Consider the following 26,554-nt stretch of genomic DNA (forward strand, 5'->3'; position numbering starts at 1 on the left):
GTTGAAAGTAAAACTGTTAGTGCTAGTAAATCGAGCTCAGCGCAGACGACTGCGAAATTTGTGTAAATAACAAATTAGAATTAACTAAAATGTGAATGTGAAATATGAAATGCAGTGGCAGCCTCACGTAAACGCACAAAACCACCAACAAAGAGGAAACGTTCCCAATCGCCGTGAGTGAAGCCACCTCCAATCATCTGCCGTCGCACTCTTAACCTGTCGCGCTGCCTTTATCGCCTGCAGCCAGCCATAAAAACAGAAAACACGACTTGGAGATTGCGGCTCATTGGTGCCACAGACCAAAATCAGGACATGAGAAAAGCATTCCAAATTGAGCTGTGGGTCAGTATGAATAATGCTGTAACTTTGTCTGTCTGCAAACTGTTTACGCCTTTCTCGCCTAACTCTAGTCCCAGCTCTTTCAGCAATTTGAAATTTGCTTTCGTTTTTGTTTTTGTTATATGTTGCTTGTCGTTTGCTGTTTGCTGTTTGCTCGCGCACTTGCGTCACCAAAAGCTTTACTTGTCGTTAGCTCCTATACACACAGATGTAGCTGAATATATATTATTATATTCATAATAATATAATGAAATACAAACATATCGCACTTGTTTATCTTCTGTTGTTGAGCTGTCGGATTCTTTTAGAGGTTTTCGACTTCCATCTTTTCAGATAACATGCTCCCGTTGGTTACTCGAAAATGTCGAATACTTTTCAGACGAACCTCGTATATCCACAGCGCCAAGTTATTAATATACATATATGTATGTGTGTATGTATATACTATAAATGTACTATATTAAGCTCTTATATTTCGCTCAGCTCTTCTAATTATCAGTCTTGAATGCACTGAAACAATCGTATGACACTGACAAATGTGAATGTTGTCATTCTAAAATTTATCAGCTCACTCTCATATATCACATCGAAATGTCGATATACACTATAGGACTTTTAGTTAAACATATCTGATTCCTCGAATTATGTCCTTCAATTACGTATGCGTTTCGTTTATTAATAGAATATTGATCTGTGGATCGTATTTCTCTTGTAAGTGTCGTACTGAAATGGGAACACCTATGATTGTAAGGGTGTCTATATTTCGTCCAAGTTAAGCACACGTTGTTCTCTCTTTTCTTTTTTTCACTCAGTTGCTCACTTAATTTGTCGCATTGCTTTGCTCCCATGAAACCCCACTGGCTATTTTTAAGCACGTGCCGTTTTCACTCTCAGGACCCATTGGGGTGTTGGGTATGATGAGTCTCAAGCACACATATATGCGCACGTACAGACTCCCAAGTGAACATTAATATTTTTTAGCTCATAAGATTTTAGAATACAAAAATTGAGTGCAATAAAAAAATTCAAATTAGACTGCGGCAAAGGATGCAACTACATACGTTCGCCAGTTAATTCTTATTAATAAATGGAAGCGCCACCTCTGCACTCCTCGGCTACAATAATGCAGAGTCAACCCCAACGACAAAGGGTCAAATGCCTGTCGATGTCGATGTCGATGCCGCTGCGCAATTAGTTGTGGCTACCCCTCGGCGCCTGCTCTGTCTTCCTCTCCCTCTCCCTCTGCCTCTGCCTTCCCACTCTCTCTTCTTCTCCCAACAGGGCAGCGTCTCATGGCGTCACACGGCTCAACATTTTTCTATTTTGTCTAGCTCACGTTTTTAGCACAGTTCCCGCTCTCTCTCTCTCTCTCTCTCTCTCTCTTGCTCTTTTCTCTCTCGCTCTGATGTAGTCTGTATTTGAATAGCGGTGACTAGCTCTTTGGATGCCTCACTTGTTGTGCCACAACGAGGCAACGCATCATTCTCAGTTGCAATTATAAGCCACGCGGGTCCCAACTGAATGTTGTGTGTGAATTTTCAACAAGTTTCATCGTTCGGGATAAAAATATATAAATACAAATAATTTAATATTTCGTGCACGCCATCAGCATGGAAACAAAGAATTCGTTCATGTAGCTCTTAAGTGTATTCACTGATCAAAATGCTGCTGCTCCGACGGTATGTGCGAGAAGGAAGGTCTTCGTAAATAAAATTAAAATTTCGACAATAGGAGACACAAAATTAAAGAGCAATTGCTCAAAGCGTTTGCCATTTGCCATTTGCTATTTGCCAATTGGGCCACGCATACACGCCAATTGTATGCCATGTAAGCCGGCTATAATCCCCTTCCGAGGTAGAAGAAGCATTGTTCATTATTGGGTCATGAGATCATAAGCCATACTGCACATTGACTGGCCCATATAGACGGAGATACGCGTCTGTGTGTGGAGGCGCTGCCTGTCTGGGTTGAAACTATTTTTAGTGTTCCGCGTGCGTAATGAGCAAAACAAGTACGAAAATACTTTACTCTATCTACTTGTGATTCTGATAAGTGAAATTGAATTCCAGAACTGGAGTCTCTTTTTACCTTTAGTCTCTAGTTGCATTTGTGACACGCTGGATTACACGGCCACTGTTTTTACTGACAATATATCAGGCTGAGCCCCTTACCGTCGGCAACTGGGCAACAAATTTATTTGGTCAAAAATACTGCTAATAATACTAACGATAGTAATAACTATAGTGAGTGACTAACTGTGGCTTGTTATCAATTTTAGAGCACAGATAGGCTGACTTTTCTCCGAGGTCGACATTTGAGCCTTGGCTTCACATTACGTGCGATTTGCTTGCGGCCATCTTTTTCTTTATTACCCCCAAGAGCCAAACAAAACGAGGTAAAGCGTAAACATGTGTCTGAGGGTGTGGGGTGTGTGTGTGTTGGTGTGCCAGTGCTGGCAACTGCCTATCGTAAAAACAGGACAGAAAAATGAGACAAAAGGCACTTAAAACAAGTAAGAACGTAGCAATCGGGTACTACTGACTCCATGACACTCATTCGCTGTCATTTTTTATAGAGCCCAGCAAACAGCAAGGTAGAAATTGCACAGAGTCAATATAATCGCTGTGCTGTCGTTTACACGATATTTGTTTTTTTTTGAGATTCATGCTAATTGGATATATTAATATTTATATGAAACCTATTAGACTTCCAATTGTGTTGAACGAGGTAAAAATCATAATTGTAAAAAGGCTATATTGGCAGCACTGTCGTCTATGCCCCTTATCCAAAACAGAACTACCTGCACAGGTATTTTGACGTAGGGGGTGCTTTTCACTTCACGGTTAACCGTAATGCCCTGGCCTCTTGCTTGTTAGGCGTTATGTCACTCTTGGTCTACTCATTCGTTATATTTAATGCGAAATCAATCAGATTAAACTTGATGGGCGTGAAAACAAGAGTATTGCGGTTAAGGCTCTGTCAAAAGGTTCGATTGGGCTAAATTCGTTCAAGTACATTTTTATTGATATTTCTGCAACCGTTTGCTGCTTGGATATGTTTGCTTAAGGCTAATGTCTAGAATTAAAAATACATTCCTGTGTATATTAATATTAATGTATTAGTATGTATGTGTGTGTTTTAAAGAGGAACCTTTTCGGTTTTTGGGACAGATACTAAAGTCGCGCATTTCGAGATCATGATTGAAACTAAGGAGAACCTCAGAACAGTTCGTTAGGATTGTTGCTATGACAAATTGAAAAATTCACTAAATACAGCTAAACGTGTTCTGGGCATCTGCTCCATATTATCTTATAAAATAAAGCACATGTGTGATATCATTTGGTTATTGCGTAATGTAAACTTGACTGTGGGAACCGGGAACTGGGAACTGTTTACACATAGCCACTGGATTCGAGCTTCAGAGCGCCCTCGTAGGTGGGCAGGCCCGATATATCAATGATTTTGCTCATGTCCAGGCTGATGATGCCATTCTCATTCATGTTGTTGATATCCAGGTCAGCAGCATCTGCTTCAGCGTCAGCTTCAGCTGTTGAAGATGTCGCTGCTGGTGCTGCTGTTGCTGACGTCGCAGCTGCATTGTCATTTTCGTCTATGCCCATGTCTATGTCAGCAACAGTTGCTGATGCAGCTTCAGTTGTGCTGTCCACCACATTTCCATTCGCCGCATCAGCATCAATTTGATTGGGATTTTCGATGGCGGGTTGCTGCTGCTGTTGTTGGTGGTATTGCTGCTGTTGTTGCTCCGGCTGCTGCTGTTGCTGGTGTTGAGCACTTGCCTCATTCTCATTGGCATCACACTGTTCCAGGACACTTTCGACAGATGCCGTCAACGCCTCGTCCTCAGCCGCGTAGCGGAATTTCCCGCACAGTGGACAGCCGCGTCTGTAGTGGTTGTGCTGCTGTTGCTGGTGATGCTGATGCTGACTGTACTGCAAATAGCGCCGCCCAAAGCTGTTGAGCCGCATGGCCGCCTGAGCATGCTTGCGCGCCTGTAGAGCCAGTGGCAAAGGCGGCGATGATGACGACAGGTCCATCGACATGGGCATGGGCACATATGTGTCCAGCTCCTGGCAGTGTCCACTGCGAGCTGCAACGGCCGCCGCGGCTGCGTTCCACATGTTCTCCACCTCGGCGCGCTGCAGCGAGCAACAGGACTGAGCATTCAAGGTGCGCTGCAGCTGCTTATTAGCCATTGGTCCTGCTCCAGCAGCTGCTGCATTGCTGTTGCTGCAGCTGCTGCTGCTGCTGCCCGCCATTACATCGGTGTTTGATATTTCAATTCCTTGCTGCGCGCTGCTTATGTCCAAGGTGGAGCGGTAGCCGGGCGGCGGCGATACGCGCTGCAACATCAGTTGCTGTTGCTGCAGTTGGAGCTGCTGCTCCTCGAGCTGTTGCTGCTGCTGCTGCAACAGTTGCTGTTCGTGTAGGACGACCGCGTCGTACGACGGCGGCGGCTCATGGTGCAAAGCTGGCAGCGTGGCCAAACCATCCGTTGAGTCGCCCAAGAACAGTCCCGATGTTTCATAGCACTTAAACAGAAGAAGAAGGAGAGACTTATTAACAAGCGCAAGGCTCAAATAAATAAGTTGAAATTGCACACATTATAAACGGATTTGTATGACTGGAAGGTCCAGTCCAGGGCTGCATCCGCTTACACCCGTTGACAACTCTGTGTGACATGAACCGGACTAACGTTGATTTACGCTCTACTGCCGACGATGCAGCCAGCGCCTTTTCCCACAGGGCCAACAAACAACAATAATCAAAGCACTGAGACCGGCTAAAAAAAAAAGCCTGCACAGGGGCTTATTAAGAGTTTACTACACCGCAAAGTGGATCCGAATGTCTATTTCAACTTGGCCTTTGGTTGTTATTTATTTATTTCCCTCTGCTTTTTTTCCGTCCTTGTAGCGTCTGTTAAATGCTTCGCATTAATATTCATTACCAACGTCCTCGATGAGAGTCGAGTATGGCGGCTAAGACTAAAGAATCGAATTTAAATTGTTTAGTTCCTAGTTGCTGTTGCTTAATCAATTGAGAAATTAGGAAAAATCACGTATCATACAAGAGCGCTTAGAGTAAACGTTTTCTCTCTCTATCTGTCTTCCTAACTCCCTTTTTATTCATTGGTGAAATGTTTGTTTATATATAAACGACTCCTGAGAGAGAGAGAGAAAGAGAGAGAGAGGGAAAGAATACATATATTAAGTGTCCATCCTATTCTTGTGTGTATGATTAATGTTGGGAATGGTTCCATTTATAAGTATCCAACCTATATTAGTTAACGCTTGATTGATATACATATATATTATTACCTGTTCAACGCTGTATATTTCCATATTGGGATCGTTTTCCAGCCACTGATGTTGCTGCTGCCTGTAGGCGGCCTCTGTGCGTTTTTTAATATTGCGATGGCAACAATAACAGACGACACACAAAATTGTCGTCACCAGGCAGAGCATAGACCTACAAAAAATATAGAAGGCAAGCAACAATAATTTCACACGTAAAAAAAGATAAACATTTGACAGTGTTAAGTCAAATATAGGGACTTGAACCATTGTAAGGAATAGAGCAAGATCTACCCAAAATGAATATGTTAGCCGTAAACTTGGTCGACAATGCCTTGCTAACAACCATGTATTATATGTATGTACATACATACATTTCGATGTGTATGTGCGTATTGTATTCCCGAGTACAATGAGCGGCCATTCGCTGTGGCTTTTGTTAATGCGGACTGCCGAACAACTAACCATATATCGATTGTGAATTACAGCATTTTGTGCGCTTGTATGTTCGCCCCGAAGGCATTTCGACAATATTGGCTTACAAATAGATTAAATAATTGCCAAAAACAAAATGTTATTCAACACATTGTTCACGCGTTGAATTATGCCATCTGGCCACAAATAGCAAGCAAGCAAGAGGCACTACGTACCTGTATTGTATATATGTGACTGATGTGAATACGTTTACATAGGTATTGCTAGAAAAGGTTTTCTTGTTATCGAAGCATTCTTGAAGTCCCCTGTGCAACCTAGATAGCGACAAGTTCTGCAGCACAGTAACCTCGTTAATCTGTCTCTGAAATCTGTTACACATTACACAAATCAATGATGTCACTTAATCCACTTTAAACACAATATAATACCCTTTGTCCTCTGACATGCTTGTGCTACCTTTCCCCTCTTACTTTCGTTCCTTCTTTCTCTCAGTCTTTGCTCATTTTACGCTGCGCCTCACGCAATTCCTCGCATGTCAACCGTTCATTAAAGGCCCCAAAAAGCGTTCGATAGTGTTAGAGGAGGAGAAGGAGGAGGGGGAGGAGCAGCTAAAACTATCATCGGCATGTGTAGCTTTTATTTCTGTTAAATTTTATTGACATGCTCCCAAACAATCGATAAGTAAGTAAACGTCAAAGTCAAGCTCCACCGACTGCAGAATACTCTCTCGAGGTCCGCGCGAATCATAGAATTTATCAGGATAATTTATATATGAGATCAGCATTGATCCATCTGTGAAGCTTGTCGGTTCTAGATCTTAACCTACAACACAAATCTAGTATATAAAAGTCTAACAACGCCCCTTTCCAAATTTGTGGGTTTGACCGCAAACACGGTATAAAACTAATATGCTCTACTTTCCTCGTGACCGAGGATAAAAGTGTATAAAAAAGTAGTTAAAATAAAGTTACGGTCATCGGAGCGCACGCCGTTTGCAGACATCAAAAGTTTGCTGTTGTCGCTTTAGCATTTATTTTTACTCAACCTACTCCATCCGGCCTCCCGCCGATCTGAGTTAGTGTTACAAGAGAAGAAAGAAGAGAAGGGATATATTAATTTAAATAAGCGGACGTCACTCCTTGGCAACGAAAAGGGGACCAATTATGAATATGATTACTTTGTCAGTGCCCAGCGTGGAGTGGGAAGGGAGAAGCTGCCCTCGCAATGTCTTGAGGATGCTCCGCAGAGCTGCGTGAATTTTTTTATGTTATTAATTTGCAGACGCCGCATAAATCATAAGGATAACCATTTTCTATATGATCTATGGAGCTGGAGTTGTAGCTGAGAGATGATGAAGTATTCATATACAGAGAATGTTTTGCATAATGAACAATTAAAAATATTACAAAAAGCCATTTCATTTCATTTAAGAGAACATGTATTCAGCTAAGCCCTGTCATCCCCTCCTGCTCTAAATATTCTTACTGTGACTCAACTCGGTAGCACATTCTCCCATCCCTATCGAACATGATCCTGTTTAAAGTCGTGGCTTCGGCGTTTTATTAATTAATGTTGAAATGAGGCTGTCAGGCTGGCATAGCAAACTGTGCCATAGATGAATAACTTGATGTGAATAATGCAGCATTGGCATTGCCATTGACTGTCGCTACCCCACTCACCCGCCAAGCAGGAGATTCACGCTGCCATTGACAACGTGAGCGTAGCTCTGTGAGCCTCCGCCCGAGCTGCTTCCGCTCCCAGAGCCGGCGGCGCCGTTGAGCAGCGATATGCCAGCTCCAATGCCGCGCTGTTGATTATAGAGACCCATGCCGCCATTGTAGTACGTCGTTATCGAGGAGCTGCTGGCGAGCTCCTGCGAGTGCAGCACCTCCTCCTCCTCGCTCGTGGGCAAAGATGTTGTAGTTATTGTTGATTCTCCTCTCGCTGGCTCTGTCGTTGTCGTTGCTGTTGATGCTAACATGACTGTTGCAGTGTTTAGCTGTTGTTGCAGTTGCAGTTGCTGGTACAGCTGCTGTTGTTGCTGGTACTGACTGACCGCCGCGATTATTGCATAACGCTTCAAAGACATTTCTCACTAGGTCTTAAGGCTAGAGACGATTGCATAACAATTAGCCAAGGCGCGTATTAGAATGCCCATAGCACAAATTCACCAACACACATTGACACGCACACACACACACCGTGACAGACTCAACACACCTGTGCAGTCCTCTTAATTGTGGCACACGCAAGTAGTACCGTTGCCTGACGCTGCAAGCGCTAGACTGAAATACCAAGGACAACGGCCCTGCCTACTAAGTGTTATCCTCGTATACGTTATGTACGTCAGCCCGGCACGCGAACAAACGCGAGGTAGCGCGCACTAGAAAGGTGCGATCGATGGCCAAGGTAGCCAGGCCACCTGCCAGCAACAATAACACCAACAAAAACAATTTGTACAAGTGTTACTATTTCTATACTCGCTGATTATTCGTGTTCCGTGCGAGCTGCGCCGCGGCGCGCTCTGTGTGCGTCTTAGCAAATGCGTTGCGCTGTTGCAACTGAGTCCCGGCTTGACTTGCTGACTAGCTGGCAGCCAGGCAGGCAGGCAGGCTGGCTGCTTGGCTGGTTGGCTGCGTGGCCAGGCTGACTTGGCTTATCCTTCCTTCTGTTGTGCGCCACGACGAAGTTGTTAGGCAACCGAGTACGAAGCAGCTTCGGCTGGCTTGCCTTCGGCTAGCAGCAGCAGCAACGACTTCGTTTATGCCGTTATTTCTGCTGCTGCTGCTGACACTGCGCGCCTGTTACAATTCGTGCCGCCATTTTGCTGTTGCTTTGCAGGCTGCCTTTCCCTTTTCAACGGTAATAATGGAGGCCAAAAACACAGTTATTCGTATTGAGCTTCCTCTTTGTGTGTGCCTTCGTCTATTATATACAAGTATATATATGTGTGTGTGTGGGTGTGTATGTCTGTGTGTGGTTCCTGCACGTTTCACATCAAATTGAGCGCCAACTGCTTTTGTTGTGTGTGCGATTGTTGTTGCTGCTGCTAATGCTGTTGCTGTTACTGTTGTTGTTGATGTTTTTGTTGTTGTGGCAACCGTGCATGCCATTTGCACAACACTTGTCGCCAACTGTCGTTTTTCACGGCATGCGACCATAAATAATAACGCGACTCTAAGCAACAGTCGGTGCGCTGCATATTGAGTATGGTGCGTATGCGTAATATTTGCAATAACAAACTATTACTCATGCGAATTAACAGCTTCTATTTGCTATTAAACAATTTTACATGAAGTATTCTGTACAAAGAACAACAATGTATCATGCAACAGCTTATATACTGCCCATTAGTATTGGCATGGGGTCAACCGGGCGTATGGATAATATTTGTAATACAAAGTGTGTCAATTTTGTTAGTTTATTTGAATACAATTTACTATATGAGTTTGGATCAAGTCGGGTGCATGTCTCAGAGGTCGCTCTCAATATTGTTGCCCGCCACTGTAAATGCGTCCAGCAGCTGGCAGGTGGTTCAAGAACATATGTAAATACTATATATATGCACGCCATTTTTGGGACCAGCGCTAAGCTAGGCCCACCAGCCCATCCAGTAAAAACTTGAAGAGCTAAAAATCCGTTCAGAGTCGCGCTCAGTCGCAGTTACCTACACCTCGACAGTCGCACGTCCACTAGGAGGGCGCCGTTGTCGGCCGTGAATAGCGCGAAGGTGTCGCATTCTCTGTTTAGTTCTGTGCGCCATATAAGACCGTTTAAATATAGATCTGTGCTGAAAGAGCTAGCACATAATAATATAACATAAGCAGCAGCAGCTGCTGCTGTTGTAGTTGTCGCTGTAACTGTCGAGGAGCCCTTCAACAGGCGATTCGTCTGTGCGTCGCAGCCACAGATGAGGCGCGTCTCCATTAGCGCCAGCATTTTTTGATGATGGATAGTTTTCGGCGCTTTTACTCACTAAGCTCATCACTGCGCACGCGCTGCAGGTAAGCAGGTGACCCAAGCACGAGTCGCAGCTAGCTGTGCTCGATTGTATGGTGCGCTTTCGTGCCTTTAGAATTGGGCTACAAGTAGGCTTTGAGCGACAGCTCCGTATCCCTGCCCCCATTCAAGCTAGGCTGCAGCAGTTAACAAAGGCTGAGATCCTCTCAGAAAATGGCTAAATCAGCAGCACTGGCGACTGCTAATGAGGCAGCTACCGATTGCCTTTCTTCTTTCTTATGCATTAACGATGCATGCCTCTTGATTTATTATGCACAGGCCATCAGACGTAATGCCGACGATGCCCCCAAAAAGGTGCATTTGTTTCTTTATGAATTTAACACACTCGTCACACTCCACGCTCCGTACTCCACGTGCTTCCATGTGCAGTAGCACGTTTTCCCTACCTGTGAGTGTTTGACACTCGCAATTGAGAGGCTACACAGAAACTTTAAGCTCTGTGGCACGTGGGCAGGAGTCTCTTTCATTGACCAGCCATACCATATCATATTTATGTATTTACACTAGCACGCTGCATGTAGCAGTAATTCAACTAATATTTCAGTTAGTAGCCCCGCTGAACATGCACGAAAGGGCGTGTCCAGCCTGATGTGGGGAGAGTCCAGCAATTGCGCACAATACGCTCAGTGTGTCAGCGACATTAGTCATTAGTCATTAATCAGCAGACGTGAAGCCTCGAAGGTCCTGCTATTAAACATGGCCGTGTGGTCTAAATTGTTTGGTGTTTCTCTTTGGGAGACTTTAACCCATACGTTCAACAACAATATTGACTTGATTTGTAAACACAAACAAGGGCGGATGTATCGGTGTGGGCTGTTAATGAATTTAAATTACTAAATTAGAGCTTCTTAATTGGTTACAAATGGGTCATCTTAATTTTCTCAACATGTGTATGTATTAGTAGCTATATAATGTTGTACTCTTAACTGTTTTGACTACCAATATAATATTATTTGAGAGGTTAGATAGTACTTAAGATTTGGTTTTAATATCCGAAATAGGAGCTAACCAACACATTGCCACTGCCAAAGGCTGTCTCTGATTAAAACTTCATCACATTCGTATTTCAATAAATGTATAGACGATAATGTGCTATATAGTTGCATTTCTCAAACATTGTTACGGCATTCGTTCTTGGTCATGCAACGAAAGAAATGGCATTTTCTGCTCAGTCACATTAGTTCAGGGTAACTATACCTCTCCAAATGTATATGCCGAGACCTATTTTCTCAGTTTGGGATATTTTATAACCGTTTTTCATTCGCCATTATGTGGCACACACAAACAGTAAAGCCAAAAAGTAAATTGGAACCTGAAAGCGAGTACTGGTGCTGCCATGCATTGCGTGCCAGATGCTATATATGAAAGACAAACAATTTGCCCATGGGCTTTATGTGTCGTAAAAGCCAAAGCTAACAAGTTTACTCCCGCAAGGAGGGAGTGAAACTGAGAAGGGGTTTCCTTTGATTTTATTGATTGTTAAGCCCCGTTTAGTTTAGTGTCATCAGCCAAATTACTGGCGTTAATTAAAATTCAATATGATCCTTGATTTGTTGCTGCGGCCTGTTTGTGGTGTGAGCTCTTGATTGAACGATGATGAGAAGGATGACATGTAGTATTAAGTTCTGGTGTTGGATATTTTCTATTTTTAAGGACTTAATTGCTGTCGAGTACAATTGACAAGAACTTGTTTTGCCGATTAACATTGAATTGTCATTTGGCGTTTACTAAATATATTGCAAATACTTCCGTTTCTGTTTTATAGCTTACGTTATCTGTTTAAGATGTCACTGGCCGTCTCCCTACGCCGTGCCTTGCTGCTGTTACTCTCAGGAGCCATTTTCATTCTGACAGTGCTGTACTGGAATCAGGGCGTGATTAAGACACAGTCCTACAATGAAGCACAGCTGCGTCCACACCTCCAAAAGGATCGCAGTTCGGCTCCCATGTAAGTATAGCAATCTCAGCTTATTCCAATGGGTACAATTAAATTAAACGAATTTCTTCTCTTTTCTTAGACCGCTGGAAAAGTCATGGACCTATAAATGCGACAATGACAGATGTGTACGCGTTAATTATAACAAGAACGGAGCCAACGTGAAGCGTGTCTCCTTCATCAGCTGCTCAATGACCTGTGGAGATATTAACATTTGGCCTCATCCCACCTCCAAGTCGCTAGTCAGCGGTCACACGCTGCGCTTCTCCGTGGAGGATGTACAGTTGCGGCTGGATACGCCGCATCGCGAAGTACGCAAGCGCCTCAAGTTGGCCTTTGATGTGCTTGTCAGGCAATTGCGGCAAATACAGCAGCTGGAGTACGCAGCTCCGCGTGCAGAGGAGATGTCATCTGTCAGCGAGCCAGCTTCGAAATCCACAGACGGTGCTGAATCGCCGCTAGCTAGCGGACTTTTTAGCTCCACTTTTGGCTCACACCGGTCTGGCGATCTGGATAGTCTGCATGTGAAGCTTTCGGTGCATGAGTCAGGCGAGCTCGACTTCAATCTTGACAATGATGAGAGCTATGAGCTAGCGACAAGCTGTAAGCAAATCTAATAATTAGAATCGTTTACTGTTAGTTCTCCTTTGTAACCCTTTGTCTCTATCTCTCTAATGGCAGTTGAGCATCGGCGTTTGACCGTGCACATCAGGGCCAAGTCATTCTTTGGCGCACGTCACGGACTGGCCACGCTGCAGCAGCTCATTTGGTATGACGATGAGGAGCGATTACTGTGTACCTATGCCAGCTCCTTGATCAATGATGCGCCCAAGTTTCACTATCGCGGCCTTATGCTGGACACCTCACGGCACTTCTTTTCCGTGGATGCCATTAAACGCACCATTTCGGCAATGGGCTTGGCGAAGCTGAATCGCTTCCATTGGCACATAACGGATGCTCAGAGCTTTCCATATATTTCACGACATTATCCGGAGCTGGCTGAGCACGGCGCCTACTCGGACAGTGAAACATACAGCGAGCAGGACGTGCGCGAGGTCACCGAGTATGCCAAAATTTTTGGCGTGCAGGTGCTCTTGGAAATCGATGCACCTGCGCATGCGGGCAACGGCTGGGACTGGGGACCCAAGCGGGGCCTTGGCGAATTGTCGCTATGCATTAATCAGCAGCCATGGAGCTTTTATTGCGGTGAACCTCCGTGCGGTCAACTAAACCCGAAGAATAACCACACCTACCTCATACTACAGCGCCTGTACGAAGAGTTTCTGCAGCTAACGGGGCCCACGGACATCTTTCACCTGGGCGGCGATGAGGTGAATCTCGATTGCTGGGCCCAGTATTTCAATGATACGGATCTACGCGGCCTCTGGTGCGACTTCATGCTACAATCGAATGCGAGGTGAGCCACATGGAACTCGTTTAGGCATGTTAATTGTTCATTTTGATTTTGATTTTGATCCGACACAGACTGAAAGTGGCCAATGGAAATGTTGCGCCCAAGCATGTGGTTGTCTGGTCGAGTGCGCTGACAAACACCAAGTGTCTTCCAAACAGTCAATTCGTGGTTCAGGTGTGGGGTGGCAGCACTTGGCAGGAGAACTATGATCTGCTGGACAATGGATACAATATTATATTTTCGCACGTGGATGCTTGGTATTTGGATTGCGGCTTTGGCAGCTGGCGAGCTACTGGCGATGCCGCATGTTCGCCTTATCGCACTTGGCAAAACGTTTATAAGCACCGGCCTTGGGAGCGAATGCGTCTGGATAAGAAGCGCCGAAAGCAGGTATTATAGACGACTTGTGTTCCATTTGCAAATAATGTAGATAACAAATGATTGCCTTAATAGGTGCTGGGTGGCGAGGCTTGCTTATGGACCGAGCAAGTGGACGAGGGTCAATTAGATAATCGACTGTGGCCGCGCGTTGCTGCCTTGGCCGAACGTCTGTGGTCAGATCCTAATGATGATCATGACTTCGATGTTGTGCCCCCAGAAGTGTTTCGACGAATATCAGTGTTTAGAAATCGTCTTGTTGAGTTGGGCATCAAAGCCGAGGCGCTGTTTCCCAAGTACTGCGCGCAGAATCCCGGCGAGTGCATTTGATATATTATGTAAATGAAAAGGTGCACCCATCTCCCCCACTCTGAGCGTTAATTAGTTGATAGTGTAATTGTTATTTTTTATTATTACATTACATATTAAGCGTCCACTTATCCAATGCATTAGGAAGCGAAGTAAGCTCAGGAGGCGACTCTTTTCAAAGACATTATACGACCAAGTGGTTTCTGGCTCCAACAGCCATACGTAATCACGAATTTAATTTCGATATAGTTACATTTCAGTTAAACTCTGTCGAATCATACGCACACACATACTCACATGCCAGTGCTGTCATCTGGCCTTTATCGAACGGATCCATACTCTTGAGAAATCGATAGTAAGAATATTCCATTGATAGGGAAACAAATTGTTGACTCTTTTTGTATCCATCTCTCCTGTTTTAACTAAAGGTAGCTGCCAGCACTGTATCTCACAGACATACGTAAAGACCCACATTTCAGTTTTTTGTTTCTTTTAATGATTTGGCAATTGATTAGGAAGTATTTGGTAAGTGAGACAGTGATAGTAATTAGCTAATATACAAATATAAGGAATTCGTAGATTTCATACACTCAGATGCACACAACAGGTATATACAGTAAATACTTAGTAAGGCATTCTTAGCTTAGACAACAACGTTAATCTCATGAAGAAGTATAAATTTTGATATTTTAAAAGCTTTATTCGCAAAACATGAAAAGCAAGAACAACAGCAAGAAGAAAAGAACATGACTAGTACACACACATACATACGTATACATGATATTATGTGACAGCAAATTGTTTTATGTTTCATTTCATCATAGGATTATTTTAAATTACATTATCAGTGATACAAACAATGTGACCTTATGGAAAAATAAATAAATAGGAAGCGGACAAAAGAAAAAAAAAAAACACACAAAAATTATAAATTATAAAAATTAAAAAATAAATGAGGAAAAGCCTAGGATTAATATACACACATATAGTATATGTAATCATAATTGTAACAACAAATTTTTGCATGCATTGGCACGTTATTGAACACAATACAAACAAGAAGAAACTAGGAAACTAATAGCTAATTTTTAATAACAATTATGATAATTATAGTAAAGCTGCAACACAATGCAACAATTAATTGAGGACGACTCGATTCCCATCATTTGGCATCTTTTTGGCGACATCTTTACTTGACCCGACCCTAAATGTTTGTTAATAATTGCTACACTGTGCAGACTCATCTGATCTAATCTTAGTTGATCCAAATAAATTATGTTTAAGCTTAATTTGTACTTAACAAAGAATTTGCAAACTAAACAATTATACGTTAGTTCTTAACATTTTGCTGTAACTTCAAGTCACTTTTTCAACAAAATATAAAACGTCAAATCAACATCTTTGTTCACATTAAGAATCTTTTGGTTGGCAAATGGAATTACGAAATTCATTAAATTATTTCTTTTCAGATATAAATTTGCAAATTTTGTTAGTTTTTATTTTAGACAAAATCGGTTAAGTCTATGCTTTGAAAGCGATGCAATGATCCAATGCGAGTGTGAAGCGAAGGTCTCAGGCAGATCACACACTCCTCGGTGCTGTAAGAGATCGGGATTGATGTAATTGATATAGTTTGAAGTTGAATAAATAAATCGGTGCGCTATACTTTACAAAAGTTAATACTTTAATAGTCTGCTCAATACAATACTTATATACAAATATATTTTCTTTATATGTACATACAAATATATATGTTTATATAGCACTAATATATGTAGGTATTTAAAAAGAAATCTCAATGGCGTTCGGTATATACATAGGTATCATTCTAAATGTCCAGCGGGCACAGGACTTGTCGAGGTCAGTCTACAAAAATGATAAAAAGTGTAAGGTAATAAAAAAATAAATTAAAATCGATTAAAAATAGTACAAATAGACAAGGTTAAATATTAAAATACACTCGTTCACAGTAAAAAGAAAAAAAGTTAAATTTACTATAAATCAGTTATGCGTTTCTCTGTAAAAGTGAAAAGTGAATCACCTGCAACACTTTTAGATTTTGTTTTAAAACTGTACACAGTAACAATGTGTATATAGATTTGTATCTTACTGTGATGAAAATAGATGGATTCCCAGACGGACATACTATAAAACTAACATCCAATCGTGAACGAGTATAAAAATAAATTATTCATGCATCACTTAGCAGGGGTTAGTTGAGGCGAAACGTGAAAGAGGCGAGTCGGTAAGGGGTAAGATGCAACTACAAGGTTAAGCGGGAGAATTGCGTATACGCACCGTAGACTTTCAGTACGCGAGCGCTGCGAGTAGTCTTTGGATGTGCGATGTCTGAAATGGAAATTAAGTTTTTTAAGCGAAAACAGCGAGCCACAGCAAAAAAGGAGAACAGAAAAAAAATGAATTCCAATGAGATGTGATAAGGACAACAACAACAACAACCCAGATAAATAGTGATCGAATGCTTATATGAACGTTTGTGCATTTTGTACCCATTTATAAAGCTGGTCGAGCAGTTAACGCACCTGCGATTCTTGCGGGAGTTACTGCGATGAATATTTCGACTCTCCCGCCATATGACAAAACGATGTCGTAACGTCTGCCGCACTTCCGAATTTAGAAAGCAATAGAATAGCGCCACGAAGAAACCCTTATAGGAGAGAAACGAGTCATAGAATGACAACAGATTTACGTTTGAATTGCATGTCATTCTCACCTGCGTGCTGAGTAGGAAGGCGCGTAGTGCCTCGAAGAGATTGCGACTAATGCCCTGCTCGGGGCCAGTTAACACCAGTAGATAAGTGATGCCAAAGAGGGGTATTAGCACCAGCAGAGCCTTGGAGGCCTTATAATACTGTCGTGTTTCGAATGTTTGAGTCGATCGTAATTTGGTGATGAGTACCTTAGATAAGACAAAGTGTGCCGATTCATGTTAAATCCATAAAATGGGTACAATGAAGACTTACCCACATAATACGTATGAGAAAGACCAAATTAACGAGAATCGCCATTGAGGCGGGCCCCTTAAATATCCAATCAATGTGAGATTCTCTCATCCAGGTGCATTCAATTTCCAGCTACATGAGTTATCATAAATAAGTTATCAGCAGGGGAAACATACAAATCTATGACGTCCTTACACCATTGAAATGATCGTTCTCCAGATGCGATGCAAATGCCTTGGCAATAGACCACACCAAAATACAGAGAGCCGGACAGCCCCAGCCAATCAGTGCATAGATAACAAAGCTTATATTCTCGCTGGAGAACGTCTGCACTACCAGAATATACAAATAGAGACCTGCAAATAATAATGGCTAAGCCAACTCATGATAAACTTAAAGAGACGTCAACGCACCTTCCACAAACATCCAGAAGAAATTCGTCAGGTAAAAGTATTGGAACATTATGACCAGCGTAATGCAGCCAGCCTGACTAGATTCAGTGGTTATCTGGAAAGTATGAGAATTCCTCTAAGGTGGTTACTCTGATTTATTGTGATTCTCAGCACTGTCTACGAACCACTTGCAGGAAGAGTGTTAAGATCCAGAGCAGGGCCGAGGTGATGTAAGTTAAAAATAGATTCGCATGGATTGTGTTTCTTAAACAGCGCAAGTCTCTGCAGCAAAGATAAATTAATAGGAAATGCTTTATATGGTGGCTCGATCAGGCACCACAACTCACTTAAAGCCTAGGAATATTATAAGCGCCACCACCAAAGTTGCAAAACTTATAAAATAACCACCAGCATAGATAATGGCAGGCAGATCGACGCTGGCTGAGAACTCGGGAACATCAGCCACGGAGCCCGATTGCTGATGGCACCTGCTGTAATTGGAGTAGTGATTCCACGTGCCATTCGCGTGGCAATAACGTGTTGCATTCTCTATGAGCGGGGAGACCAGGCTATTTAGATACTGTTCCGAATAGTTAGTCAGCCATTTCTCACCTGTTGTATCGTAGTGTACTCCTTTGAACTCCTCGAAGCAGGACAGAACAGCCCAGCTGCTCGCCTTGGTGCGGGGCCAGCAAAGCACCGAATCGAAGGAGGTGGGACAATGCGAATCCTATTAAAATGATAAAAATAAAATGATTTTCGTAGATGAAATAATTTGATAATAATATTCTTTTGCTTTGAGCTTAAAATTAAGGTAAATGCAAGCTGCAGTATTCATCATGAGTCGTCAGAGGTAAGTATAAGTCTATACCATACAAAACAGTCTATGCCCTCTTACTGTGTATTGTATTCTAAAATTTCTTTTATGATTTCAGATGAAATAGCTTCTTCAGCTATGTGTGTAGGACATCATCATCTTCGATGGGAGAATATATATACATACAAAGCAAAATTAACGCTGGATAGTATTAGGTTGCCAAAAAATAAAATAATTTAAGACATACGTATGTATATTTGTATAACAAAATTTATATAAATCACAAAAAACCGCGTAAATTTGAAAAGCAATAAATAATTTTATCATTAAATAAACTTGCTGCTTTTTTATTATTTAACAGGATTTCTTTACTGGAAGTTAATGCTCAAAAATTAACGGCTAAAAGTATATTCTATGCAAAATATGGTTGCATAACTTCGGGAGGCTGTTGAGGCCGTTAGAACCAAAATTTGAACGGTTATTTAGTATAAAGTACCAAGCGAACAGAAATGAGTAGCACAATAGAAAATGTAAAGTGTTATTTAACAGAATACAGATATGGATCTGTTAAATAACAGAAGGACAACAGCACACTTTTAATGTACTGTTAACGAACATTTTGCACCCTACTTCACATTTCTGTGCGCCTGGTACTTCACCAAATTAGCTGAGGAAGTTCGGATGTACTAGGCGCACAGAAGTCAGTAATAGGGTGAAAAATGTAAGTTTACAGTATATTAGCCGCACACTGTTACCGCACTTTTATGACTCTGTTAAATAACAGCATGGTAACAGTACACTGTTAATGTACTTTTCACGAACATTTTGCATCCTACTTCACATTTCTGTGCGCCTGGTACTTCACCGAAATAGCTGACGAAGTTTGGATGTACTAGGCGCACAGAAGTCAGTAATAGGGTGAAAAATGTAAGTTTACAGTATATTAGCCGTACACTGTTACCGCACTTTTATGACTCTGTTAAATAACAGCATGATAACAGTACATTGTTAATGTACCTTTTCACAAACATTTTGCATCCTACTTCACATTTCTGTGCGCCTGGTACTTCACCAAAATAGCTAAGGAAGTTTAGATGTACTAGGCGCAGAGAAGTCAGTAATAGGGTGAAAAATGTAAGTTTACAGTATATTAGCCGTACACTGTTACCGCACTTTTATTACTCTGTTAAATAACAGCATGATAACAGTACACTGTTAATGTACTTTTCACGAACATTTTGCATCCTACTTCACATTTCTGTGCGCCTGGTACTTCACCAAAATAGCTGAGGAAGTTTGGATGAACTAGGCGCACAGAAGTCAGTAATAGGGTAAAAAATGTAAGTTTACAGTTTATTAGCCGTACACTGTAACCGCACTTTTATTACTCTGTTAAATAACAGCATGATAACAGTACACTGTTAATGTACTTTTAACGAACATTTTGCACCCTACTTCACATTTCTGTGCGCCTGGTACTTTACCAAATTAGCTGAGGAAGTTTGGATGTACTAGGCGCACAGAAGTCAGTAATAGGGTGGAAAATGTAAGTTTACAGTATATTAGCCGTACACGGTTACCGCACTTTTATTACTCTGTTAAATAACAGCATGATAACAGTACACTGTTAATGTACGTTTAACGAACATTTTGCATCCTACTTCACATTTCTGTGCGCCTGATACTTGAGTAAAATGTTCGTTATAATTTTGCTCCTAGCGGCAGCAACAGCCGAGATAAAAGAACATGGCGCAGCTGATAAGCATACATATACATACATATATAATCGTACATATTTTTAGCCATGTGTATGAGAATTTAAGCTAGAGCTACATTCATGGTATGCTGTGATCATTTTAATACTCTTTCATGAAAGTGAGATGAGTAGATTGGTTTTGTGCAATTTCTGTCTTGCTGTCTGCTGTTTTATCGACGCTATTGAAGATCAAGGCTTGATATTTGAAACATGTATTCACCCACTACTCCAACGTTATTATTGTTTTCCTTTGCGAATTGCGGAAAGAGAAGCAAAAAACTGCACCAAAATTAGATCGAGGGTAGTTTGCAAATGTGCCAATCTATTGAATATTGCGCCATCTTTTAGTCTGAACTAAAATTTAAATTCAATTAATGGTTATTATTTATTTATTCCAATCTCTTTTTATATCCACATGTGACGTTTCGAACTGCCTTCTTATGTGTGAAAAAAATCAAAGGTGTTCATTTTGGCCATTAAATATATTTTCAATTCAACCGATCTCAAATAAAATCAACCAAAATAAATAAGCAAAAACTCATTTTTGATTGCTTGCCATAAATAATCGATCATTGCTATTGGCTAGGGGCTAGGGGCTGGCTATGTGTATGTCGATGTGTTTGTTTATCAACAAATAGGGCAGTAAAACATATTAAAACAATTCGTGCATCATCGAGTAACCAGAACACTTTGATTTAAACTTTAACTGGGCTTCCTTATCAGCCACGCGAATCAGGTCTGAATGATGTCACAGTTTGTGGTAATGTCCGCAATTGATTACAAATAGAATAGATATTTTCATTCAAATATTATACTTAATAGTTTCCATATAGAATATTTAGATAAACTCAAATGATGATTTAGAACTAAAATATATCCTACTTTAAAATATTACTACATTATAAATTTCTATTAATGTTGCATTTTCTACATTTTTTACGTAATTCTATTCAAAACCTATTTATCTTTTGCCTATATGTTTCTATTCAAATATTAAATGCAGTCCATATATTTGTATGTCCTTAAAGACTTTAATTAGTTCACTCCATCTGCACTCACCGAATTGACATTTGATGATACATTACTGCTGCTGTTGCTGTATAGACGCTTCTCCAGCTCTGCTTGGTGCCTGCACTGCTCCTCCAGGGTTCGATTGATAAGTAGAGCACCGCTGTGCGGCTGCTGGGTGCCAATTAGGGCGCTGGCCCGCTGCAGCATGTCTAACGAGAAGTTGGCAATGGCATTGGCAATGTTCTCCGCCGAGGCGCCATCCAGGCTCTCCACGAACGCTTGCAGCTCCTCCTCGGCCATGCGAAGTTTGTTTGTCGACGCGGAAAGGTACAAAGGTAACTAACTGCCGAGGCAACTGGTTATTGTCGATGATTAGCTTTTCAGTGCACTGCTGCACATTTGCTGCTCCTTCCCGCCCGGAGTTGGGCATGTGCGTGTGACGTTATGTTCTTTCTACTGGCTTCTGTGTCTGTCGGCTGTGTCTGTCCCACTGTGAGCATGTCAGCAAGAGGTCAGCTGTGTGTACTTGCAGGTGTGGACAGGGCACACGACTGATGTTCAACCTGACACACACTTCCTCTTCGCTCTCAGTGATGGGACGGGATGCGCAATTAAAGAGCTCAGCAGCGCCGGAGATAGACAGAAATTGCGCAAATATGTGTGTTGACGAGCTGAAACGAAGTGAAAGAGCGGGCGTACCTCTGCTTGATGATATCTGAGTGTCTGATAAAATCAAGCAATGAACTTATTCACGCACTATTCCCCACAAGTCCAGAAAAGCAGGGCGCGAGGCCTCCCACATCTGAATATGTGGCTCAAGTGTGTGTGGCACACATATCTGAATAGATATGCCGCTGAGTCGTCTTGTTTTATTTGTATATACATATGTATAGGCATATGTATATGGAACTTATAAAAATCTGTACAAATAATACATGCTACAATCACGTGGCTCTGCCCCTACAGACATATACATACATATGCAGATAATGTGCAGATAAATAAACAACAATCTTTATGGCCCCTACACTTTTGGGGCGGGGCTACTGTGACTGTAACTGTGTTACTGTGAATGCCGTACACTCTGGCCCCAAAGGGAACATCTCTAATTGCCGGCAATCGAAGGAGGCCACAGCGACCCCGATCGCAACTAGTTATCAATGGAAACCAGTTCGCCTTAACGGCGGCACCTTTGGCCTTTAATTAAAAAGCCTCGAATAGAACTGTGCGGTAATGTTCTGTGAATAGAATTTAAATATATACAATTATAGAGAATATCATATGGAGTCATATTCGCTTATCTCGAAATGCTTTTTACATTATTTCAACTGAATCCTTAAATGTGGAACAATTATTCTAATTGATGCTCACATTGTCGCCGAGCTGACTAATGGCTAATGACTAATGATATTCAGCGGAACAATGAATGCGCAAACAGATGAAATAATAAACACAATTAATTGAAGATGTTGCCCGCATTGCTGATTCTAATTAAAGATGCTTCAGGTGGGTAATTAGATATGCAGGAGCGTACTTATTGTGTACTCTGTCTGCCCTTGTCTTTCGACTCAGCGGCAAGGACTCAATTCGGGCGAAACGGCTGCCAGAAGCAACAACAACAGCGAGAACAACAACAACAACAACAACAAGAGCTTGCTGGTTACAGTGATTAAAACAAAAACACGCCACTTATTTATTAATGAGTAAACAGCAGTCAGCCATGCAATCACAGCCAGTCACTTACAATTAAAGGTCTATTTGACTTATCTGTCATTTCTGTGCTGATATCTTCACAGACTTCATCCCAACCAAGCAGGTACAGAGAAGGGTCCCCACAAACTGTTCATTCAACATATCATAAGACACTTGATAAAATAATACAATAAAATAAAAGTGAAAGAATTATTTAGAAACTAGATTTCGAGCAGGTGTTCGTCTTGGACCTGCCCAGCCCAGCTCTGTCTTCAACTTTAGGCGTGGACGTGCTGTTCCATCACTGGGAAGACGCTGAGATAGGCAGCCGATTTCCAAATGCCAGTTTGTGGCATATGCCGCGATTAAATATTTGGCGAGCTGCGATTTATTTATGATGCTACGGGGCAAACAAGCGCAATATTTGTACGGGTGCGTTAGATTATGATTTTTATTTTGTAGTTAAGGTTTGCCATTCCATTAAAGCAACGGCGTCGGAGGTTGCGGCTGCGGCTGAGGCTGAGGCAGAGGCAGAGGCGGCTAATTTGGCTGCTAATGCGCACAATTAACAGCTAAAGCTGAATGCAAATAAACAGCCTTCGCAGCTGCCTCCAATGTGTAAATAGAGCAAATAATATTCCCTGCTGTCTGAAATGGCCAGTAAGCGCTATAATTTTATTTGCTAGGTTGCGATCTGTAAATGATTTATTAAGTGTCAAAACAAATGAACGCCAAATAGGTAATTCTATATATACTGGCATTGCACACATGAGGAACATTATATATATGCCATATATCGAGGGTAGTATCACTGCTGCAATGACAAAGAAAATGCCGAATCGCCAACTGCTATCATAAGACCCTATCAATTATATGTCTGTTTTGTAGCCATTATCGGCCTTTGGGCTGCTTATTAGGCGTGCCATATGCCATATGCCATGTGCCTCATGCCTTATGCCATATTGCCATTTGTCGGCTACAGCGCAATAAAAGCCACGTAAATGCTGAAAAGGTCGCAAGCAACAATTTTATGAATGAATAAAGCCCGAACGAAAGCAATTGCAATTGGAGCTGAAAGCGTTGTCAGCTGGAATGGAAGGGTGCAAATCAAAGCCAGATGCAGTCGGGCGATATGATCGATATTTATGGATGCCGGAAAGCAAATAAATTGCTTATTTGCACGCCGGACAGGCGACTCTCCAATTGTTCGACCGGCTGCTCGCTTCTCGCGGCTGTCGTCAGCCCCATCGCCCGATTGCCCGATTGCCCGATTGAGTGACTGTTTTCCTGCCTCAACGCAATCGACTCGCTCAAGTCAAGGCACACAAAAGGCAAACAAATTAAAGCCAAAGAAAACAAGCACACACACATTTAGAATGCATGCGCCTGTGGTTATATAGCCATAAGTTTACAAACTTAAACAACAATGCTAAGACTCAATAAATGGCGCTGCATGGCCCACGCGGCGTATGCGCATTTTCCGTCATCGACAGCACCAACAACAACAATAGCAACGAAAGCAACAACACCATCGCCATCAGCAACAACAGCATCAAGTATACGCCGAGGTAGCAATTTGGCGCGCCTGTTCATTTCATATGTGATGGCAAAGGAAATCTCTAAACATGGTTTAAACTTCAAACAAATTCTGTACAACACTCAGATAAGGGCTGCCTGCGTGCAAAGTTGTTTCATGTGAAACTGATACGTGGGCAGAGTCGAAAATTTCATTTGCAATTATTATATAAATATCAAAAGAAGCTGCAGGCATCCTGATTGCCTGCTCGCTTGGGCTTGCCTGCCGGGAGGCAACACGGACACCGACCCAAACCACAATGCGCGGGGAAGACCACGTAAACAATATGTAATTTCACGAACAAATTCATGAGCTTGCAGAAGCCCTCCCAGAGTTTGTTTTATCTCTTTAGCAATGTCTATGGTTGTGGCTGCATTCATGTCCAGATAGGAACGGCAGCTGGCACAGCCGAGGCAATTGACTCAACTAATGGAGTACCATTGAATGCAATCAGTCTAATAGGGGCGTGGCATTTACAGTGCATTGCATTTAGAGTAAGCTGCAGCTACCGTACACTAGGTGCACTGATTGCTCTTCAGAACGAAGTGGACTCAATTGTTTTAATGCATTCGCGAAATATTTTGCACTCGCACTCAGAAATCCATTTAGCTATCAGCTTCGCCTATTCGCCGCTCCGCACTTAAGTATAATTAAATATTTCTATTTACTTAATTTATTTAAGTCGCCACAGTGTTTGCAACTCTGGCTCTAGAATAACAAATACAAGTGCGAGAAATAATAATTTTTGTTAGCTTTGGCATATTTTAATCATGCTTGCACTATAATAAGATTTTATTACAATTGACTTGATTCAAGTAACCAGAGGGTATCTCGTAGTCGACACCGTCTCGTGGGTCTCTATTTTTTACTTCGCTACTCTTTTAATTTGAAATATCGTTGTTAGCGTTCTGTCTAGTCGTGTTGTTAATTCTGCAACTTTTTCAAATTTTATTTAATGTTTATTTTAAGCACTGGAGGCTACTAAGAACTCACTGCAAATTTTTACATTGTTTATCTTTGATCAACAGCAATAACAACAACACAAAAGCCACTGTAACGAAGAGTGAGGGGGATAGATAGATGGTATTATATATATCGTATATAGTGAAAACTGTATATACTTGTATGAATCAATTGCCATATACGTATGTATGTGAAAGACATCCATAGAGAAGATTGCCTCACTTGAACTTGACAAGTTATATTGACGAAAATATTGGAGGAAAGGGAAGGCCCACAAAAATAGCTTCAATTGGCTTTGGTTGACTTTGGATTGGCTTTTGTGCGTTTGCGTTTGAAAATGTTTATATGAAGAGGCTAATCAGACGTTTATTCATCAATTTAAAAGTCTCATTGTGTGCCAATGGGGCGATCTGCTAAGTGATCAACAGTTGCCAGGGCGCTCGAACCCAGTTGGTTAAGAAAAGATCATTTTTATTGGTTGTTTATTTGCCCAATGTGCTAATGCAGTCTATATATACTGAATTGAGGCGATTCTTTGTTTGTTGGTGTTATAAGTTAAGTGTGAAATCGGCCGCTCTTGAGAGTCTTCCCATCCAAAAGTCCGAACTCGAAACAAATTTTTAAATTACCGCCTCACCCACATCCACTCACTTGCTCACATGGTGTCTGCCTTAAATGTTTATCGCCTTTATCATTTTTATTACTTAACTCGCACACATATCAACTATTATTACTATATATTTACATATATATGTATATATATTTATAGCATATATTCAAAACTCACGCGCCGCTGTTGATCACATTTACTTTGGGATCGCACGCAAACGTACAATTTGTTTAAATGCAGATAGCAAAATGATAAAAATGGATATTTGATCACAAATTAAATGCAATGCAAAACTATGTAGAATTTTCACTTATTTTATAATTTTGAACATTTTATTTACATTTCTTTCCTTTTATTTTTATTTTTATTTATTTATTTATTTTTTTTATTTTTATTTTTTTTTTTGTATGACTGTGTTTTCTGTTTTGTTTGGGAGTCTCGTGAATCCGTTTCGGAATCTATAATTTTATAAAGGTTGCGGAGGCTGCGACGAGATTCGCAATCAAGATAACGAAATCAACCGACGATGCCGTGGCAAAGCTCACGTCCAATGACGGCAAATGACAGCGATGTACTACGTCCGGGAGGAAGCTTTCGCGTCTGGTCGTTCGGTTTCTTACGGTGCGGGAGC

General features: G+C 41.7%; 3 protein-coding genes across 20 annotated transcripts; 1 reads left to right on the plus strand and 2 right to left on the minus strand.

The window, feature by feature from the left end:
• fdl (beta acetylhexosaminidase fused lobes) lies at positions 1-15,539 on the plus strand. 6 transcript variants are annotated; one of them, XM_089471880.1, is made up of 7 exons: positions 1-173; positions 244-342; positions 11,872-12,054; positions 12,125-12,645; positions 12,724-13,459; positions 13,528-13,846; positions 13,910-15,539. In XM_089471880.1, exons 3-7 carry the CDS (start codon positions 11,891-11,893, stop codon positions 14,162-14,164), a joined length of 1,995 nt encoding a protein of 664 aa, XP_089328006.1. In that variant the 5' UTR covers positions 1-173; positions 244-342; positions 11,872-11,890; the 3' UTR covers positions 14,165-15,539. The 6 variants fall into 6 exon arrangements, with proteins under 6 accessions (XP_089328006.1, XP_017865959.1, XP_089328009.1 ...); XM_018010470.2 differs by having other exon boundaries at positions 1-342; XM_089471883.1 differs by lacking the exon at positions 244-342.
• On the minus strand, positions 3,342-9,235 carry s-cup (spermiogenesis-related protein stanley-cup). 2 transcript variants are annotated; one of them, XM_089471887.1, is made up of 4 exons: positions 6,515-7,908; positions 6,302-6,454; positions 5,676-5,826; positions 3,342-4,889 (listed from the first exon to the last, which is right to left on the minus strand). In XM_089471887.1, exons 1-4 carry the CDS (start codon positions 6,529-6,531, stop codon positions 3,732-3,734), a joined length of 1,479 nt encoding a protein of 492 aa, XP_089328013.1. In that variant the 5' UTR covers positions 6,532-7,908; the 3' UTR covers positions 3,342-3,731. The 2 variants fall into 2 exon arrangements, with proteins under 2 accessions (XP_089328013.1, XP_089328012.1); XM_089471886.1 differs by lacking the exon at positions 6,302-6,454 and having other exon boundaries at positions 7,766-9,235.
• Dh44-R2 (Diuretic hormone 44 receptor 2) lies at positions 15,173-26,537 on the minus strand. Of its 12 annotated transcripts, none has more exons than XM_089471894.1 (13): positions 26,264-26,536; positions 22,061-22,320; positions 21,131-21,753; positions 18,111-18,228; positions 17,846-18,047; positions 17,684-17,780; positions 17,520-17,613; positions 17,302-17,462; positions 17,128-17,238; positions 16,878-17,063; positions 16,654-16,811; positions 16,442-16,492; positions 15,801-16,009 (listed from the first exon to the last, which is right to left on the minus strand). In XM_089471894.1, exons 3-13 carry the CDS (start codon positions 21,380-21,382, stop codon positions 15,967-15,969), a joined length of 1,473 nt encoding a protein of 490 aa, XP_089328020.1. In that variant the 5' UTR covers positions 21,383-21,753; positions 22,061-22,320; positions 26,264-26,536; the 3' UTR covers positions 15,801-15,966. The 12 variants fall into 12 exon arrangements, with proteins under 12 accessions (XP_089328023.1, XP_089328020.1, XP_089328017.1 ...); XM_089471891.1 differs by having other exon boundaries at positions 26,101-26,536; XM_089471892.1 differs by having other exon boundaries at positions 22,164-22,320; positions 25,965-26,536.
• Between the last annotated feature and the right edge of the window lie 17 nt (positions 26,538-26,554).

Source organism: Drosophila arizonae, chromosome 5 (genome assembly GCF_054131065.1).
Source record: "Drosophila arizonae isolate 15081-1271.41 chromosome 5, UAZ_ARI_1.0, whole genome shotgun sequence".
Taxonomy (NCBI): Eukaryota; Metazoa; Arthropoda; class Insecta; order Diptera; family Drosophilidae; genus Drosophila; species Drosophila arizonae.

Coding starts and splice junctions, on each gene's coding strand:
- fdl (XM_018010469.2), top strand. Junction 13,460..13,527: donor ATGCTACAATCGAATGCGAG/GTGAGCCACATG, acceptor GATCCGACACAG/ACTGAAAGTGGCCAATGGAA. Junction 13,847..13,909: donor ATAAGAAGCGCCGAAAGCAG/GTATTATAGACG, acceptor TTGCCTTAATAG/GTGCTGGGTGGCGAGGCTTG.
- Dh44-R2 (XM_089471897.1), bottom strand. CDS start 21,382: ATGGCCGAGGAGGAGCTGCAAGCGTTCGTGGAGAGCCTGGATGGCGCC. Junction 18,229..21,130: donor TATCATCAAATGTCAATTCG/GTGAGTGCAGAT, acceptor TCATTTTAATAG/GATTCGCATTGTCCCACCTC. Junction 17,064..17,127: donor TTCTCATACGTATTATGTGG/GTAAGTCTTCAT, acceptor GTCTTATCTAAG/GTACTCATCACCAAATTACG.
- s-cup (XM_089471886.1), bottom strand. CDS start 8,175: ATGTCTTTGAAGCGTTATGCAATAATCGCGGCGGTCAGTCAGTACCAG. Junction 5,827..7,765: donor GTGAATCTCCTGCTTGGCGG/GTGAGTGGGGTA, acceptor TATTTTTTGTAG/GTCTATGCTCTGCCTGGTGA. Junction 4,890..5,675: donor AAATATACAGCGTTGAACAG/GTAATAATATAT, acceptor CTTCTGTTTAAG/TGCTATGAAACATCGGGACT.